This window comes from Ciconia boyciana, chromosome 4 (assembly GCF_034638445.1).
Source record: "Ciconia boyciana chromosome 4, ASM3463844v1, whole genome shotgun sequence".
Taxonomy (NCBI): Eukaryota; Metazoa; Chordata; class Aves; order Ciconiiformes; family Ciconiidae; genus Ciconia; species Ciconia boyciana.
In genome coordinates, this window is record NC_132937.1 from 14709290 (window position 1) to 14724896 (window position 15607).

General features: G+C 42.4%; 1 protein-coding gene across 5 annotated transcripts in view; it reads left to right on the forward strand.

Annotated features, from left to right (window-relative positions):
• Positions 1–15607, forward strand: part of DYM (dymeclin) — a 279208-nt gene that overhangs the window by 195164 nt on the left and 68437 nt on the right. For all 5 annotated transcript variants that reach the window (XM_072858890.1, XM_072858886.1, XM_072858891.1 and 2 more), the window contains one exon: positions 13196–13298. In XM_072858890.1, the coding sequence (XP_072714991.1) occupies positions 13196–13298 (103 nt within the window). The remainder of the gene's footprint in view (positions 1–13195; positions 13299–15607) is intronic.

The window sequence follows — 15607 nt, forward strand, 5'->3', positions numbered from 1 at the left end:
AGTTTTTTCTAATATGTTTGTGATGTTCATGCAGGCATTGTAAAATCCTATTGTTTAAGGAGTATTTGCATAACATGTTTTCGGTGTTTAGGGCTTATTTAATTCTTTAAAATTGAGAACAATAGTACATTTGGCATGTATATGAGAGCGGAGAGAAGGAACAGCATGGAGTACTGCTGAATTGTTTGAGAACATTCATCATCAAATTTTTTGATCCATGGAACTGGTTTTTTCCATCACCAGATAGTGTTTTGTCTTTGTGTGCTGTTCAGTTTATTTGCAGTATACTTCTGAACTAGGAGAGTGAGGAGAAAAGATTTAGAACGTCTGAATTTCCAAGCTTCAAATAAATTATGTTGAGCAGCGCTTTAGCCCTCAAGTAATTCCATACTCAGTGCATATAGAATATTTTTAAACATTCAGATAATTGAAAATTTTTCTCCTTGAGAAGCTCACTGGTGATTTGGACTGGGAGAAGTTCAATTCTTATTCCTTTTTTCTGTCATATAGCTCCATCTGACCCTCCTCTGCTCATCTGCTCGATTTGTCTCCCACTCTCTGACTCTTGGTTTTTCAGCTTCAAAGGTTGTTCATGTCTTCCCCGCCTGAAGTTGTAGCTTTTTTCTCTCTTTTTTTTTTTTTTGTTCCAGATTATTTTGTTCCAGAATATCTAAAATGTTGCATCTGAAACACACCTTTCTCACGGGGTGTCTTTCAAACCTTCCCTAGTTTTGGTTTATTTAGAGATCTGATATTTCTGAGCCATGGGATGTCTGACATGTTGTGACCCTGACCCATCAATGAGGTAATCTCTGACATAAATCTTCCTGCCCATATGCTGAGCAAGTGTCACTTCCCATCTGTCTGAATACACACCTAAACAGCTTCAAATTTTCCACAAGGTTTATGAAGTTGTATATTTTATTGAACTATTGCCCTGTTAATTACAAAAGATGGCACAAGTAACAGATGTGTTACTCTTCTTGCCTGTAACAGCGCTGATACGCCAGCATGCTAATGCAAGAATTTAATTCTGGAGATACCTTTGCCAGATTTTTTTTTTTTAATGCTACAAAACCCACCAATACAGTGAATTGAGTTGTCTCCCAAGAGGATTTGTTGTCTGCATCTTTCATCAGATTATGTAGCATGGAAAAAAAAAAAATTAAAATGTATGGAAGTTATACAGTAGTGTTCCTTCTATCTCTATCTGTAATGAATGTGCCATTTGCAAAGTTTAACCATAATATTTCTTTATCGTTGATGTATATCAGTGATCTGCGTCGTCTTGATGTATCATCTTTATATCATTGAAAGTATTTTGGTAGCTATAGCAAATGTTAAATAGCTGTTGGCATTTAGAAGGGCCAAGAATATATTCCTGTTTAGCCATATTAAGCAAACTTATTTCAAGATTCAAATTTGAAGATTTTTTCAAACTGTTCAGATGTCTGGTTTTCAGTTCATATAATGCATGTCATGTTGCTTTTTATCATTTGAGTTTCTTAATTAAAAAATCCCCTGTGGAACAAAGTCATATAAATGATGTGTAGAAGCCTGTTACAACAGGGACACTATCATGCTTTATCTATTTCTAGTCTCATTGAAAAAAAAGTGTGCTTGACAAGGTCTGTTTTTCTATGCTGGTGACATCCTCCTTTGAATGAGTCTCACGATCGCTGTTCCATTATTATGCTCAGGATTAACTGGCATATCATTATCTTGGGTCATCCTATTTACTTTCTTAAAATAAGGTACACTGGTACCTTTCCTTCTCGTCCTACAAAGCTTTCAGAAAGCTCCAGTTTTTGGCAAATTCTAACTTTGGGTTTACTTTAAACTTATAATTTTAATTCCTTTATCTTTCTTTCTAATTTTTTAGTTATAAAAGTTTCATTTTATACATTCATTTTTTGTATGTGAGAAATATACTTTATAAGCTTTTTCAATCTGCTGTGAATTAGAAATTAGACTCTCTGTAGAACTTGAAGAAGCTTTTTTTTTTTTCATGATTGTTGGCTTGTCATTTTTGGTGGACCAAGAAAAAAGTTGTTAAATGAGTTCCCCTTATATTGCCCTTTTTATTTTTTTTTTTTGATCCGCAGGCTTTGTGGAATTGCCTTTTTGAAAGCATTAAGTTCATATATTACTAGTTTGAATTTTATTGTGTGTGCAAATAACACATAATCAAATCACTTGTATTTAAGCAACCATTACTGTTTAGTCTGTAATCATTTTTTTATTGATTGAGGTTCAGCCTTATGTTAAATTAAAAACTTCATCTGTATAGAGGGAGTTAAGAAACCAATGCTTTCTTAATTCCTAAAAATCAGAAACACAAGACCTTGAGATTGTCATTCAGCCTTGAGTCTTCCTTGTAGGTTAAGCTCATCCATGGTGTGATTCGAGGATCTGTAATGGATGCCAGCTGTTATTTCATCTTGCTATTACTGCAGCCTATTATTTTGCTTGCTAAACATCCGTCCTTAAGTACTTCTGTGAGTGAGGGATGGGTTGAGGTACTAACACACTTTCATTGTTCTGAACATAATTTGTTATTATTATAAAATGTCTGTAATGGGTGAGATCAAAGGGCTGTCAAGCTCCACAGTCTGTCTGTCTGATAGTCGATGGAGAAGAACGGAAGAAAGAGGAAAAGTATTCTGGTAGGAAACTGTATTCTTGTCAACTTGTGCAGGCTGCCCTCCGTGACCACATAGTATATATATTTTTCAGTTTGATCTCAGCTTGATTTTTAGTGGGGCAAAAATAGAAGTGTGACTAAGACACGTGAGGGAAATGTGGGAGACGGTGTTAATTTCCACCTCTGCATGAATTGGCATTTGTCTCTTGAACCTTGTTGTGGGGAGGGGAACAAGCTTGTTGTAAAACATTGTTGCCTTTTTTAAATTGCATTATTCATGCCTTAAAAATCAAAATAAACCCAAAACCTTACAGACACTGAAGATGTGACTGCTGCAAAAATCATGCATCTCCTTTAGAAGGCAAAGTTTGTTGATGATAAAAGATATTTATGAGCTAAATTTCATGCAAATGCCTTTTGAGGATTGTAACTAAATCTGTTCTGATACTTTAAAAATGAAGTTGATGATATTTATCAAGGTAGTTTTCAGAGATAGAGATAGAGGCATAATAAGTGAATTACTTGGTGGTGAAGTTTTACACCATTTCAGGCAACGCTACTTCCTTCGGAGCTCCAAATTCATCAGTTAATCACAGTATCTGGCCTTAATTTTTTCTTTTTAGTTGTAGTGTTTCTGTGGAGCTCTTTGAGTTTGCTATGGGTGCGGTTCTATATGTTTTTATTTTTAGTATGAAAAATTCCTGCCTACATGTCCCTGCCCTCATGCTCCTCTAAGGGATGGTTCTTTGAGAAGGATAACCAATTTATGAAGAGAATTGTGTTGAGGTTTTTTAACCCAAATATTGGTGTTCTGGGCAGCGGTCCCACAAAGAAGTGTCTCAGCACACGTGCAAAGGTGATGAGCTGTGGCAGGAAAGCAAAACTTTGCAAAAGGAAGCCCTGGTGCCAAAGACAACGTATAATAGAGCTTACCCCCTCGCTGCTGCTTTGGAAATAGAAATCAGCCACCAAGGGCTTGCTTATGCCATAAACAAGAACTCTAGTTTAGTTACATTACACTTAAATATTTTCCTTTTTTTTTTTTTTTAATTAAGGAAGCAAAAATAAGATATAAAGAAATAGTCTTCCATCCTTTTCCTTTCTCCTTCTTTTTCCCAGTTCTCTGTGCTTCTGCCAGAGAAAATACATTTGCTCTTCGCTATTCTGATTCCATGCGGAATACCAATGTATGTGCATTTTCCTCTTCACATGTATTGAATAAATGCACTTTTCAAAATCCTGATCCCACTTCTTCATCTATATTTAAATTTCCTTTATAGCCAAAATGCTTTATGTATTTTGGAGAAGAATCTAATAGTTGGAAAACCTTTTTATTCCAAATTCTTCCTCTTTGTGAAATTCTTTATATCTTCTGAAGCAGACAGACACCAGATTTAACCTTTTCTTGCTGCACCCCTGCCCCATAAGCATCACCAGGTTGGTTTTAACCGATTATTCTGTCTCTGTAGCACTAGATGGTGCTGATGACAGTATCTCTGAAATCTGAGCCTTCAAAAATACCAATGATTTGAAAAGTAGTGCTGCTGTTTCAGACCAAGGACCAGTTTGCAAATCCAAATTTTGATTTGAACAAAAATTTCAGTCTGTGAATACAATAGCAGATTATGGGAGGGGGAAAAGGTGGAAAAGCCTAGTAATATAATCTTACTTCTTCTTCCTTCTTCCCTTTTTAGCAGGGAATGTTCTAGTGGTTTTGACTAATAGCTGTGAATTAGCAGGAGGTTGGCATTTGGTCCCAGGAATGACACATCTTATCGAGGCTCTGTTGGATAGCACGAAGGAAAAAATAAGATTCCATTTTTCATGACATCAGATATATTGTGTTATCCTATTGTGTTCTTCTGAAAACACCAAATGTTCTCAGCCCTCATAACCACCACGGAGGTCTTGTAATCTCATCCGACGTTCTTGCCGTATCAGTCCAGTTGCGATTATCACCACCTCAGCGATAGCGTCCTGGTGGGACTGGGAGTTGGGCAGCCATGGTACCGACCCTGGTTTTGGCCGTGCCATCTCGAGCCTGTTCCTCATGCTGGCAGACTCTGGCTGAACCTTGAGGATGGTACAACCTACCCAGGGGCTCTCACACAGGTTAATTAGATGCCTTAAGTGCAGCGAAGGTTGTCCTTAAAAGGAAGCTGTTAATCTGTTCTAAGAAATACCTGACTGAAGAGGTGTTGGGAAATGGTGGAATTTATTGAATTGGCTCTCAAGAGGTAAGATTTGGGCTTCAGAAGCATAACTAATTCTTTGTGGTGGTGGTGGTAAGTGTTGGAAAAGCCTTTTCCTGAGGCTCTTGACTAGCAACAAGGGGATAAGCACTGGTACTCTGAGGAATCTACTCCTACTGTCTGTGAAGGATACAATATCAATGATATATTTTAAGTAAAAAAAATTAAGAGGACTTCTTCAAATGCTTCATTTCTTGAGGCAGAAAAGCTTTCCAAGCGCATGCCTCCAAGCTCTGAAGCTGTCCTCCAGTTCCAAGAAATAGAGACTATCTAGAATATAACACTGAGGCAGTATTTTGCCGCTTAATTTTTTAATTACTAAACTGGTTTTAATATTTTCTAAATGATCTGGTGAACAAGAAGTCTGCCACTGCTCCTTGTCCCAAGTGTCACCAACTCCAAGAGCAACATACTCAGGCATTAGTGAATTTTGTTAGTGCTTATTTGTCAAGGCAGCCTTTTTACCCTCTAAGGACCAACACAGTCATCCTAGGAAAGCCTGATAGGAGTCCTGTAATGCTCAAAAAAGAAGCCAGAAGAATGTTTTTAAATACAGAAATCCTTAAAACATATGACCTATACCAATATGGGGAGGAGGGAAAGTGGATTATCTGTGAATTGAAAGCAATGTTTGAGGTATCCAGCGGCTTTACAGAAGTATCTGACTCCTTGAAGCTGCTGAGCAGTAGCTGGTGGCCTTTGTCCACTGCTTCTGCTTACTTCTCATCTCTCCTTCCACCTTTGCAGTCAAGTTACATTCTCCTTATATATCTGATTATACCAGCCTCTATGAGTGTCATTGCCATGCTTTTTTTCAAAATGCACAAAAAAAGTTTATTTGTCTGTATGTATATGGACCTCTGATTTCACAGATTATTTATAAAGCTAAGGTAATGCTTTATGCCTTGACTTAAGCTAAAATAAATTTGAAAATAATATATACTAGTGAAATGCAAAAGCTCAGCCTCCAAATACCCAAAGCTTCTGTTATATACGTGGATTCTTCCTGTACTAAGTGTCATGGTTTAGCCCCAGCCGGCAGCTAAGCACCACGCAGCCGCTCGCTCACTCTCCCCCGGTGGGATGGGGGAGAGAATCGGAAGAGCAAAAGTAAGAAAACTCATGGGTTGAGATAAGATCAGTTTAATAATTGGAACAAACTACTAGTAATAATAATAATGAATTGTAATGAAAAGGAAAACAACAAGAGAGAGAGAGGAACAAAACCCAAGGGAGGGAAAAAGAAAGGAAAAAAAAAAAATTAAAAAATTATATAACCGCTCACCACCCGCCGACCGACGCCCAGACAGTCCCCGAGCAGCGATCGCTACCCCCTGGCCAACTCCCCCCAGTTTATATACTGGGCATGACATCATATGGTATGGAATAGCCCTTTGGCCAGTTTGGATCAACTATCCTGGCTGTGCCCCCTGCCAGCTTCTTGTGCGCCTGGCAGAGCAGGGGAAGCTGAAAAGTCCTTGACCAGTGTAAACACCGCTTGGCAACAGCCAAAACATCAGTGTGTTATCAGTATTATTCTCATACTAAATCATACTATCAATACATATTCTCATACACAGCACTATACCAGCTACTAGGAAGAAAATTAACTCTATCCTACCCGAAACCAGGACAGTATCCACCCCTTATTCTATACCATTTACGTCATGCCCAGGTTCTACCCTTTCCAATACAATTAATCACCATCACTTTTCCTGTCTCTTGATACATATATATATATATATGTGTACACACAGCTATCATTCCCCTGGTCCATGGGCCATCCCTCTAAAATGTCCGTTGAGGTCATTTAGTCCATGACTTTGGGCTCCATCTGTCATAACAGTCCTTCAGGGCAGGAGAGAGGGTGTGTGGTGTTGGATTGTTGCATGCTGAAGCCAGTTCTGGTTCCATCACTGCTGCACTTTGCTTGGTTTCAGCAAAGTTCCTTCTTCATTAAACTGGGAGATTCTCACTGAAATACCATTGATATGGCATATAGCCACCATAAAAGAGATGACACACAGTATTATATAGCAGTTAACATCATACCATTTAGTTCATTGGCTATTCTCACCCAAAATCAAATCCCCTTGAGGTACACAGCGGACTTCCCCATCCTTCTGCATTACCCACCAAGTGCACCCAGGTCCTTGAGCAAAGGCAATCCCACAAATGGGCTTGCCTTTGCCCGAGGCAGGAGTAACCCAGACTGTCTTCCCCAGCATGTTTTTTATGTGTACTACAGGGACCTTATCCCCTTCTACAGTGCGTAACAGTTTTGATTGGGCAGGGCCAGCTCGATTGACAGATCCCCTAGTGTTGACTAACCAGGTGGCCTTTGCTAAATGTGTATCCCAATGTTTGAATGTCCCACCACCCCTTGCTCACAGTGTAGTCTTTAACAGCCCATTGTATCGTTCAATTTTCCTGGAGGCTGGTGCATGACAGGGGATGTGATATACCCACTCAATGCCATGCTCTTTGGCCCAGGTGTCTATGAGGTTGTTTCGGAAATGAGTCCCCTTGTCTGACTCAATTCTTTCTGGGGTTCCATGTCACCACAGGACTTGCTTTTCAAGGCCCAGGAGAGTGTTCCAGGCGGTGGCATGGGGCACAGGATATGTTTCCAGCCATCTGGTGGTTGCTTCCACCATTGTAAGCACATAGCGCTTGCCTTGGCGGGTTTGTGGGAGAGTGATAGAATCGATCTGCCAGGCCTCCCCATATTTATATTTCAGCCATCGCCCTCCATACCAGAGAGGCTTTAACCGCTTGGCTTGTTTAATTGCAGCGCATGTTTCACATTCATGGATAACCTGTGCAATAGCGTCCATGGTCAAGTCCACCCCTCAATCACGAGCCCATCTCTATGTTGCATCTCTTCCTTGATGGCCTGAGGGTCATGGGCCCACAGAGCTATAAAGAATTCACCCTTATGTTGCCAGTCCAGATCCACCTGAGCCACTTCAGTCTTAGCAGCCTGATCCACCTGCTGGTTGTTTTGATGTTCCTCAGTGGCCTGACTCTTGGGTACACGAGCATCTACGTGACATACTTTGACAATCAGGTTCTCTACCCAGGCAGCAATATCTTGCCACAATGCTGCAGCCCAGATGGGTTTGCCTCTGCGCTGCCAGTTGTTCTGCTTCCATTGCTGTAACCACCCCCACAGAGCATTTGCCACCATCCATGAGTCAGTATAGAGACAGAGCACTGGCCACTTTTCTCGTTCAGCAATGTCTAAAGCCAGCTGGATGGCCTTTACTTCTGCAAATTGGCTCGATTCACCATCTCCTTCAGCAGTTTCTACCACTTGTTGTATAGGACTCCATACAGCAGCCTTCCACCTCCGATGCTTTCCTACAATACGACAGGACCCATCAGTGAACAGGGCATATTGCTTCTCATTTTCTGGTAGTTGATTGTACAGTGGGGCCTCCTCAGCACGCGTCACCTCCTCCTCTGGTGATATTCCGAAATCTTTGCCTTCTGGCCAGTCCATAATTGCTTCCAAGATTCCTGGGCGATTGGGGTTTCCTATTCGAGCCCATTGTGTGATCAGCGCAACCCACTTACTCCACGTAGCATCAGTTGCATGATGTGTAGAGGGGACCCTCCCTTTGAACATCCAGCCCTGCACCGGCAGCCGGGGTGCCAGGAGGAGCTGTGCTTCAGTACCAACCACTTCTGAAGCAGCTCAAACCCCTTCATATGCTGCCAATATCTCTTTGTCAGTTGGAGTATAGCAGGCCTCAGATCCTCTGTATCCCCGACTCCAAAACCCTAGGGGTCGACCTCAAGTCTCCCCTGGTGCTTTCTGCCAGAGGCTCCAGGTAGGGCCATTCTCCCCGGCTGCCGTGTAGAGCACATCCTTTACATCTGGCCCTGCCCGGACTGGCCCAAGGGCTACTGCATGAACTATCTCCCATTTAATTTGTTCAAAGGCTTGTCGTTGCTCAGGGCCCCATTGGAAATTGTTGTTCTTCCGGGTCACTTGGTAGAGAGGACTTACAGTCAGACTGTAATTTGGAATATGCATTCTCCAAAAACCCACAACGCCCAAGAAAGCTTGTGTTTCCTTTGTGCTAGTTGGTGGAGACATGGCTGTTATTTTGTTAATCACATCCATTGGGGTCTGACGGCGTCCATCTTGCCATTTTATTCCTAGAAACTGGATCTCCTGTGCAGGTCCCTTGACCTTACTTTGTTTTATGGCAAAACCGGCTTTCAGGAGGATCTGGACTATTTTCTTCCCTTTCTCAAAAACTTCTGCTGCTGTATTGCCCCACACGATGATGTCATCAATGTATTGCAGATGTTCTGGAGCTTCGCCCTGTTCCAGTCCCATCTGGATCAGTCCATGGCAAATGGTAGGGCTGTGTTTACACCCCTGGGGCAATCGATTCCAAGTGTACTGAACACCCCTCCAAGTGAAAGCAAACTGTGGCCTGCACTCTGCTGCCAAAGGGACTGAGAAGAACACATTAGCGCTATCAGTTGTAGCATACCACTTGGCTGCTTTTGACTCCAGTTCATATTGCAGTTCCAGCACGTCCAGCACAGCAGCACTCAGCGGTGGCATGACTTCATTCAGGCCACGATAGTCTACTGTCAGTCTCCACTCTCCATTAGACTTTTGCACTGGCCATATAGGACTGTTAAAAGGTGAACGAGTCTTACTGATCACTCCTTGGCTCTCCAGTCGACGAATCAGCTTATGGATGGGAATCAGGGAGTCTCGGTTGGTACGATATTGCCTCCGGTGCACTGTTGTGGTAGCAATTGGCACCTGTTGTTCTTCGACCCTCAGCAACCCCACAACAGAAGGGTCCTCTGAGAGACCAGGCAAGGTGGACAGCTGTGTAATTTCCTCTTTCTCCAAGGCAGCTATACCAAAAGCCCACCGGTACCCTTTTGGGTCCTTGAAATACCCTCTCCTGAGGTAGTCTATGCCAAGGATGCACGGAGCCTCTGGGCCAGTCCCAATGGGGTGCTTTTGCCACTCATTCCCAGTTAGGCTCACTTTGGCCTGCAATACAGTTAGCTGTTGGGATCCCCCTGTCACTGCAGAAATACAGATGGGTTCTGTCCCTGTATAGCTTGATGGCATTAGGGGACACTGTGTACCGGTGTCTACCAGAGCCTTATACTCCTGTGGGTCTGATGTGCCAGGCCATCGAATCCACACAGTCCAGTAAACCCAGTTGTCCCTTTCCTCCACCTGGCTGGAGGCAGGGCCCCTCTAGTCCTGGTTATTATATTCATTACCCATTTCTTGTACATACAAGTCAGGAGCTCCTTCATTAAAATCAGGAGTAAGATCAGCCCTTTTACTCTGTCTGGGAAAGTGTCCGCTAGAAACCGGAGCAGCAATTTCCCTGGAAGAACCCCCTTTGGTGATTGTTTTTCCTTGCAACTCACGTACCCGTGCCTCTAGGGTCGAGGTAGGTTTTCCATCCCACTTCCTCATATCCTCTCCGTGGTCACGCAGGTAAAACCATAGGGTGCCCCGTGGTGTGTACCCTCTATATTGTCTCTCTCTTGAGCAGAGGAACGCTGACTCCTAATAGCTGAGACACTGGTCCGTACAGGTGGGGAGTAGGACATATCCTCTTTGAATCGTTGGAACTCCCGGGACAGTTTCTCCACAGCTGAGACAAGGGAGGAAGAGATCCTTTCTTCGTATTCCCGGAGCTGACTAGCCGCTTCATCCGCTGTTGGTCCCTCTCCGTCTTTCCAGGTCAGTATTGCCAATGAGTTGGCACACGACGATGGTGCGCTCCGTACCAACTTCTGCCACATGGGTTGTGTGTACCCGACTTCATCTGGATCTTTGGGTAACCGCTCGTCGTCCAGGTCACCATAAATCGCCTCCAGCACAGCTAATTCCCTCAGGTACTGGATCCCTTTCTCCATGGTGGTCCATTTCCCGGGGCGATATACAACATCTTCCTTGAAGGGATATCTTTCCTTCATAGCTGACAGGAGTCGCCTCCAGAGGCTGAGGGCTGGTTCTCCTTTTCCAATCGCTTTGTCAGTGCCCTCTTCCCTAGAAAGGGATCCCAGCTGCTTGGCTTCCTTACCCTCCAATTCCAGGTTACTGGCCCCGCTATCCCAGCATCGGAGCAGCCAGGTGACAACGTGCTCGCCCGGACGATGGCTGAAATCTTTTTGCATATCTCGCAGCTCACTCAGGGATAGGGATCGGGTAGTTTCCGTCTCATCCACAAGTTCTTCCTCTTCCTCTCCTTGTGATGGCCCTGCTCTTTCATCTTCCCTTTCTAAACGAGCTGACTTTTGCTTCCAGGATTTCTTCTTATGTATAGGGGTGACCGATACTGACACGAGTTGGTTCCCTGGTTGAACCGCATAGCTTGTAACAGAGTTGTCCGGAGCAGCCGCAGTGCCTGTTGCAGGAGGGGCTACAGTATCTGTGGTGTCTGTCGTTTTTCACCAGGTCCTTGAGGGTTCTGAACAGTGTTGAACAGGGCTCAGTAGGCATGGGCCAGACCCCAGCACACTGCAGTGATTTGTGTCTCCCTAGAATTGCCAGGGTGACAGCATACTTTTTCCAAATATTCTCCTAATTTTTCAGGATTCTGCACTTGTTCAGGGGTGAAGTTCCAAAACACTGGAGGCGCCCACCATCCTAGGCATTCGCCCATGCTATCCCACACACCCTGCCACTCATAACTATCCAGCCTTGGGGCAGATCTCTGGATGATATTCTTAAATTGCTTACTAACCTTAGACAAAGCCAAAACAATATTCCCAAGCAATACCAATAGATGTATCTTAACTACCCAAGGATGTTCAAGATACTGAAAAGTTATTGTAATGAAGGAGGAAACATCATAGAAGAAAGTAGTGAAGGTGCCATTCTGCATTTCCTCCATAAAAAACCTCTCAGAGGAAGAGGTATAATTGCTAATTGTCTCCATGAGGTGGTACCCGACATACAGTAATGGTTTCAGTATGGCACTTAGATACCAAAGTAAACCCAAGGTCACTGTTTTAATAACAAATCTCACAGGCAAAACATCACTAATCACTGCAGAGCACAGCAAACTGCAAAAACCAACACCGGTCTTGAACATGTACAGTAAAAATATGAGCATGGTGCAGATCAGGTAAACCAATGCTAGGAACAGATGGATCAATATCATGTCCCATAACTACTAACAGATCTAAATTCCTTAATACGCTCTGGTTAATCTGTTATTATCTCAACCCTTCGTGCCCCACGTTGGGCGCCAAAAAGGACTGTTGTGGTTTAGCCCTAGCCGGCAGCTAAGCACCACGCAGCCGCTCGCTCGCTCTCCCCCGGTGGGATGGGGGAGAGAATTGGAAGAGCAAAAGTAAGAAAACTTGTGGGTTCAGATAAAAACAGTTTAATAATTGGAACAGAACAATAGTAATAATAATAATGAATTGTAATGAGAAGGAAAACAACAAGAGAGAGAGAGGAACAAAACCCAAGGGAGGGAAAAAGAAAGGAAAAAATAAAAAATAATAATAATAATAAAAAAATTATACAGCCGCTCACCACCCGCCGACTGACGCCCAGACAGTCCCCGAGCAGTGATCGCTACCCCCCGGCCAACTCGCCCCAGTTTATATACTTGGCATGATGTCATATGGTATGGAATAGCCCTTTGGCCAGTTTGGATCAACTATCCTGGCTGTGTCCCCTCCCAGCTTCTTGTGCACCTGGCAGAGCAGGGGAAGCTGAAAAGTCCTTGCCCAGTGTAAACACCACTTGGCAACAGCCAAAACATCAGTGTGTTATCAATATTATTCTCATACTAAATCCAAAACACAGCACTATACCAGCTCCTAGGAAGAAAATTAACTCTATCCCAGCAGAAACCATGACACTAAGCAATTAGGTTATTGAAATAAATAATGCACAAGATGCTTAAGGATATATTGCAATATATTGTTTGAGGTGCTGCACTTAAAAATTGCATTTTAGTGAACACATACTAGTTATGAACTGAAATTGCATGTATACCATTCTTTCTGTTACAGTTTGACTTTTAAGAATTTAACCATGAACATATGATGTTCTTCACATCGTTTATTGTATAGAATATTTGTGATTCAAATTCTGTTGTTGCTTAGCCCAGATGTTAAATAAATAAAAAAATACTCTATACCTTGTGCGTTGCATTCTAAAAATCTCTTTATTCAAGTTTGTGTGTATAATAAAACATCTCTTCTGACTGGATAGTCTAACTATTTCAGGACATTATTGTGATGTTATTTTAATATTTTTTCTTTTTTTCCCCTGCAGTTTATTTTCTTTGTTGTCTAAAAAACACAACAAAGTGCTGGAGCAAGCCACGCAGTCCTTAAGAGGTTCCCTCGGTTCAAATGACTCTCCGCTTCCTGATTATGTGAGTTATCTAACTTAATGTTTTAGTAGGCGCTTCAAAATAGAAGCGGTACATCCCTAAATCTGCAAAGATTTATCAAAATGTGTGACAGCTAAGCAACCACCAAGACCAAAATACAGGAACCTGTATGAATGATGTCATGTCTGAAATGTCTTTAAAAAAAAAAAAAAAAGTATACTTACAAATGGCAAAACAAAACCACAGCTATTCATAGCTAAGAGACTTACTGTACACTGTTAACTTGCAATTCTCAAGCCATTTGTATTTCAGGATATTTAAATCATACAGTTAAAAACATTATTTTTAAGAACGGGGCTTTGGCATCCACAGTATGTTAAAATGCCTACAGATGATTCTCAGTGAACAATTCCCACTGAGCCTTTGGGGGAGTACTGCCGTCATGGGGTAAATTGGTATGTTCTGAACAGATGGATCCATACAGTCCCCTTCAGTTTACTGAGCCAATATCCACAAATAGGCAACAATTTTGTAATTTAATTGCATGGCTTGTTGGAAAATCTCTCGTTTTGGTACAAGAAAGAGACATCTTCCAAGGACTTGAATAATATCTTTGTACTACTGAAGTATCTTTGGTTTGTACTCATTTGAACTCTCACTGCAATACTGTGTAAAAAAAAAGTTGATTTATCAGTTGCTCTGGATTTTTGAGGATGCAAATGTAACAACTCTTATTTTCAGTGTTAATACATGTTCCAGGACATGCCTGTCTGAGACTTTACTATCGTATTACTCTAACATTAAGTATAAAAGTATCTAAACAGATAATTTGATATAATAGTTTAATGACTTAAATTTAATTTAACTAACCAGGTTTCTTAACCTGCATCTTTTAGTTATTATTGTTGACATGTACCATACAAACTACAGGCATTTTGTTGTTCAGAGACACGCAGGTTTATAGAGCAAATGAATCACTTGCAGGTTTTTCCTGTGTATTTCTGCTGCTTTACCATGCCCTCATTCATGTAAAGGTGTCCTTATGACACCTGTGATTTTAGGGCTTTGGATTTATATCCCAGAAGTTGCTATCTGACCTTTAATTTTTGGAACTTGAAACATTTCAGCAAGAACCCCCTCAAGTTAGTTTGTGGTTAAAGAGCAGGAGATCCCACTTCTGTTTGCCTGATAAGGTGATACACAAGCTGGATAAAGGTCTTTTGTCTGCATGGGCATGAACAACTGAAAGCCGCCGAGACTTCAAACACCTTGGAGAGGATTTGATGGCCCTTTCCCATGGGATTGTTTCTTGAGCAATAGGGGCTCATCGTGTAGGGGCTTCCACGGTTGTGAGGACTGCAGTATTTTGGATGCATTGAACGTTTCTGAGTGTTGTGATTGATAATGCTCTTTGGGCTCTATTTGTCAGAGGTGATTAACCCTGGTGTCATGCCCAGTTCCAGCTTAAGCAATTACACTGCTCCATGTTCAAATTCCTCCTGTGGTCTTCTGGCTGTTTCTTGAGCTGTCCTGGAGAGCTATGGTGCTTCAGTTGACTTCCAGGGCAAAGGGAGGCTGCTTTGGTGGAGGTGATGGCTTTTCATACCTGAGATATATCATACCATATGTCGTGGTTTAAACCCAGTCAGCAACTAAGCACCACACAGCTGCTTACTCACCCTCCCTCCCCCCTCCGTGGGATGGGGGAGAGAATTGGGAAAAAAACATTAAAACCCGTGGGTTGAGATAAAGACAGTTTAATAGGACAGCAGAGGAAGAGAAAATAATAATAATGATAAAAGAATGTACAAAACAAGTGATGCACAATGCAATTGCTCACCACCCACTGACTGATGTCCAGCCCGTCCCCGAGCAGCGATTGCTGCTCCCCAGCCAACTCCCCCCAGTTTATATACTGGGCATGATGTCATATGGTATGGAATAGCCCTTTGGCCAGTTGGGGTCAGCTGTCCTGGCTGTGCCTCCTCCCAGCTTCTTGTGCACCTGGCAGGGCATGGGAAGCTGAAAAGTCCTTGATTTAGTATAAGCACTGCTTGGCAACAACTAAAACATCAGTGTGTTATCACATTATTCTCATCCTAAATCCAAAACACAGCACTATACCAGCTACTAGGAAGAAAATTATCCCAGCCGAAACCAGGACACCATAACACCATACCATATCGTATTATGAGATAGTTCTGCATAGCATGCAGCCCAGAGGGGTTGGAGTGAGTGCTTGGGACAGGGTTTATGGGTACAGGGGCTCCATAAGCTGGAATTGCTGCTAAAGGCTGTGTATTTTGAAACTAACCTCTGAGACATTGTGTGGTCTTGGTTAAGTAACTGTC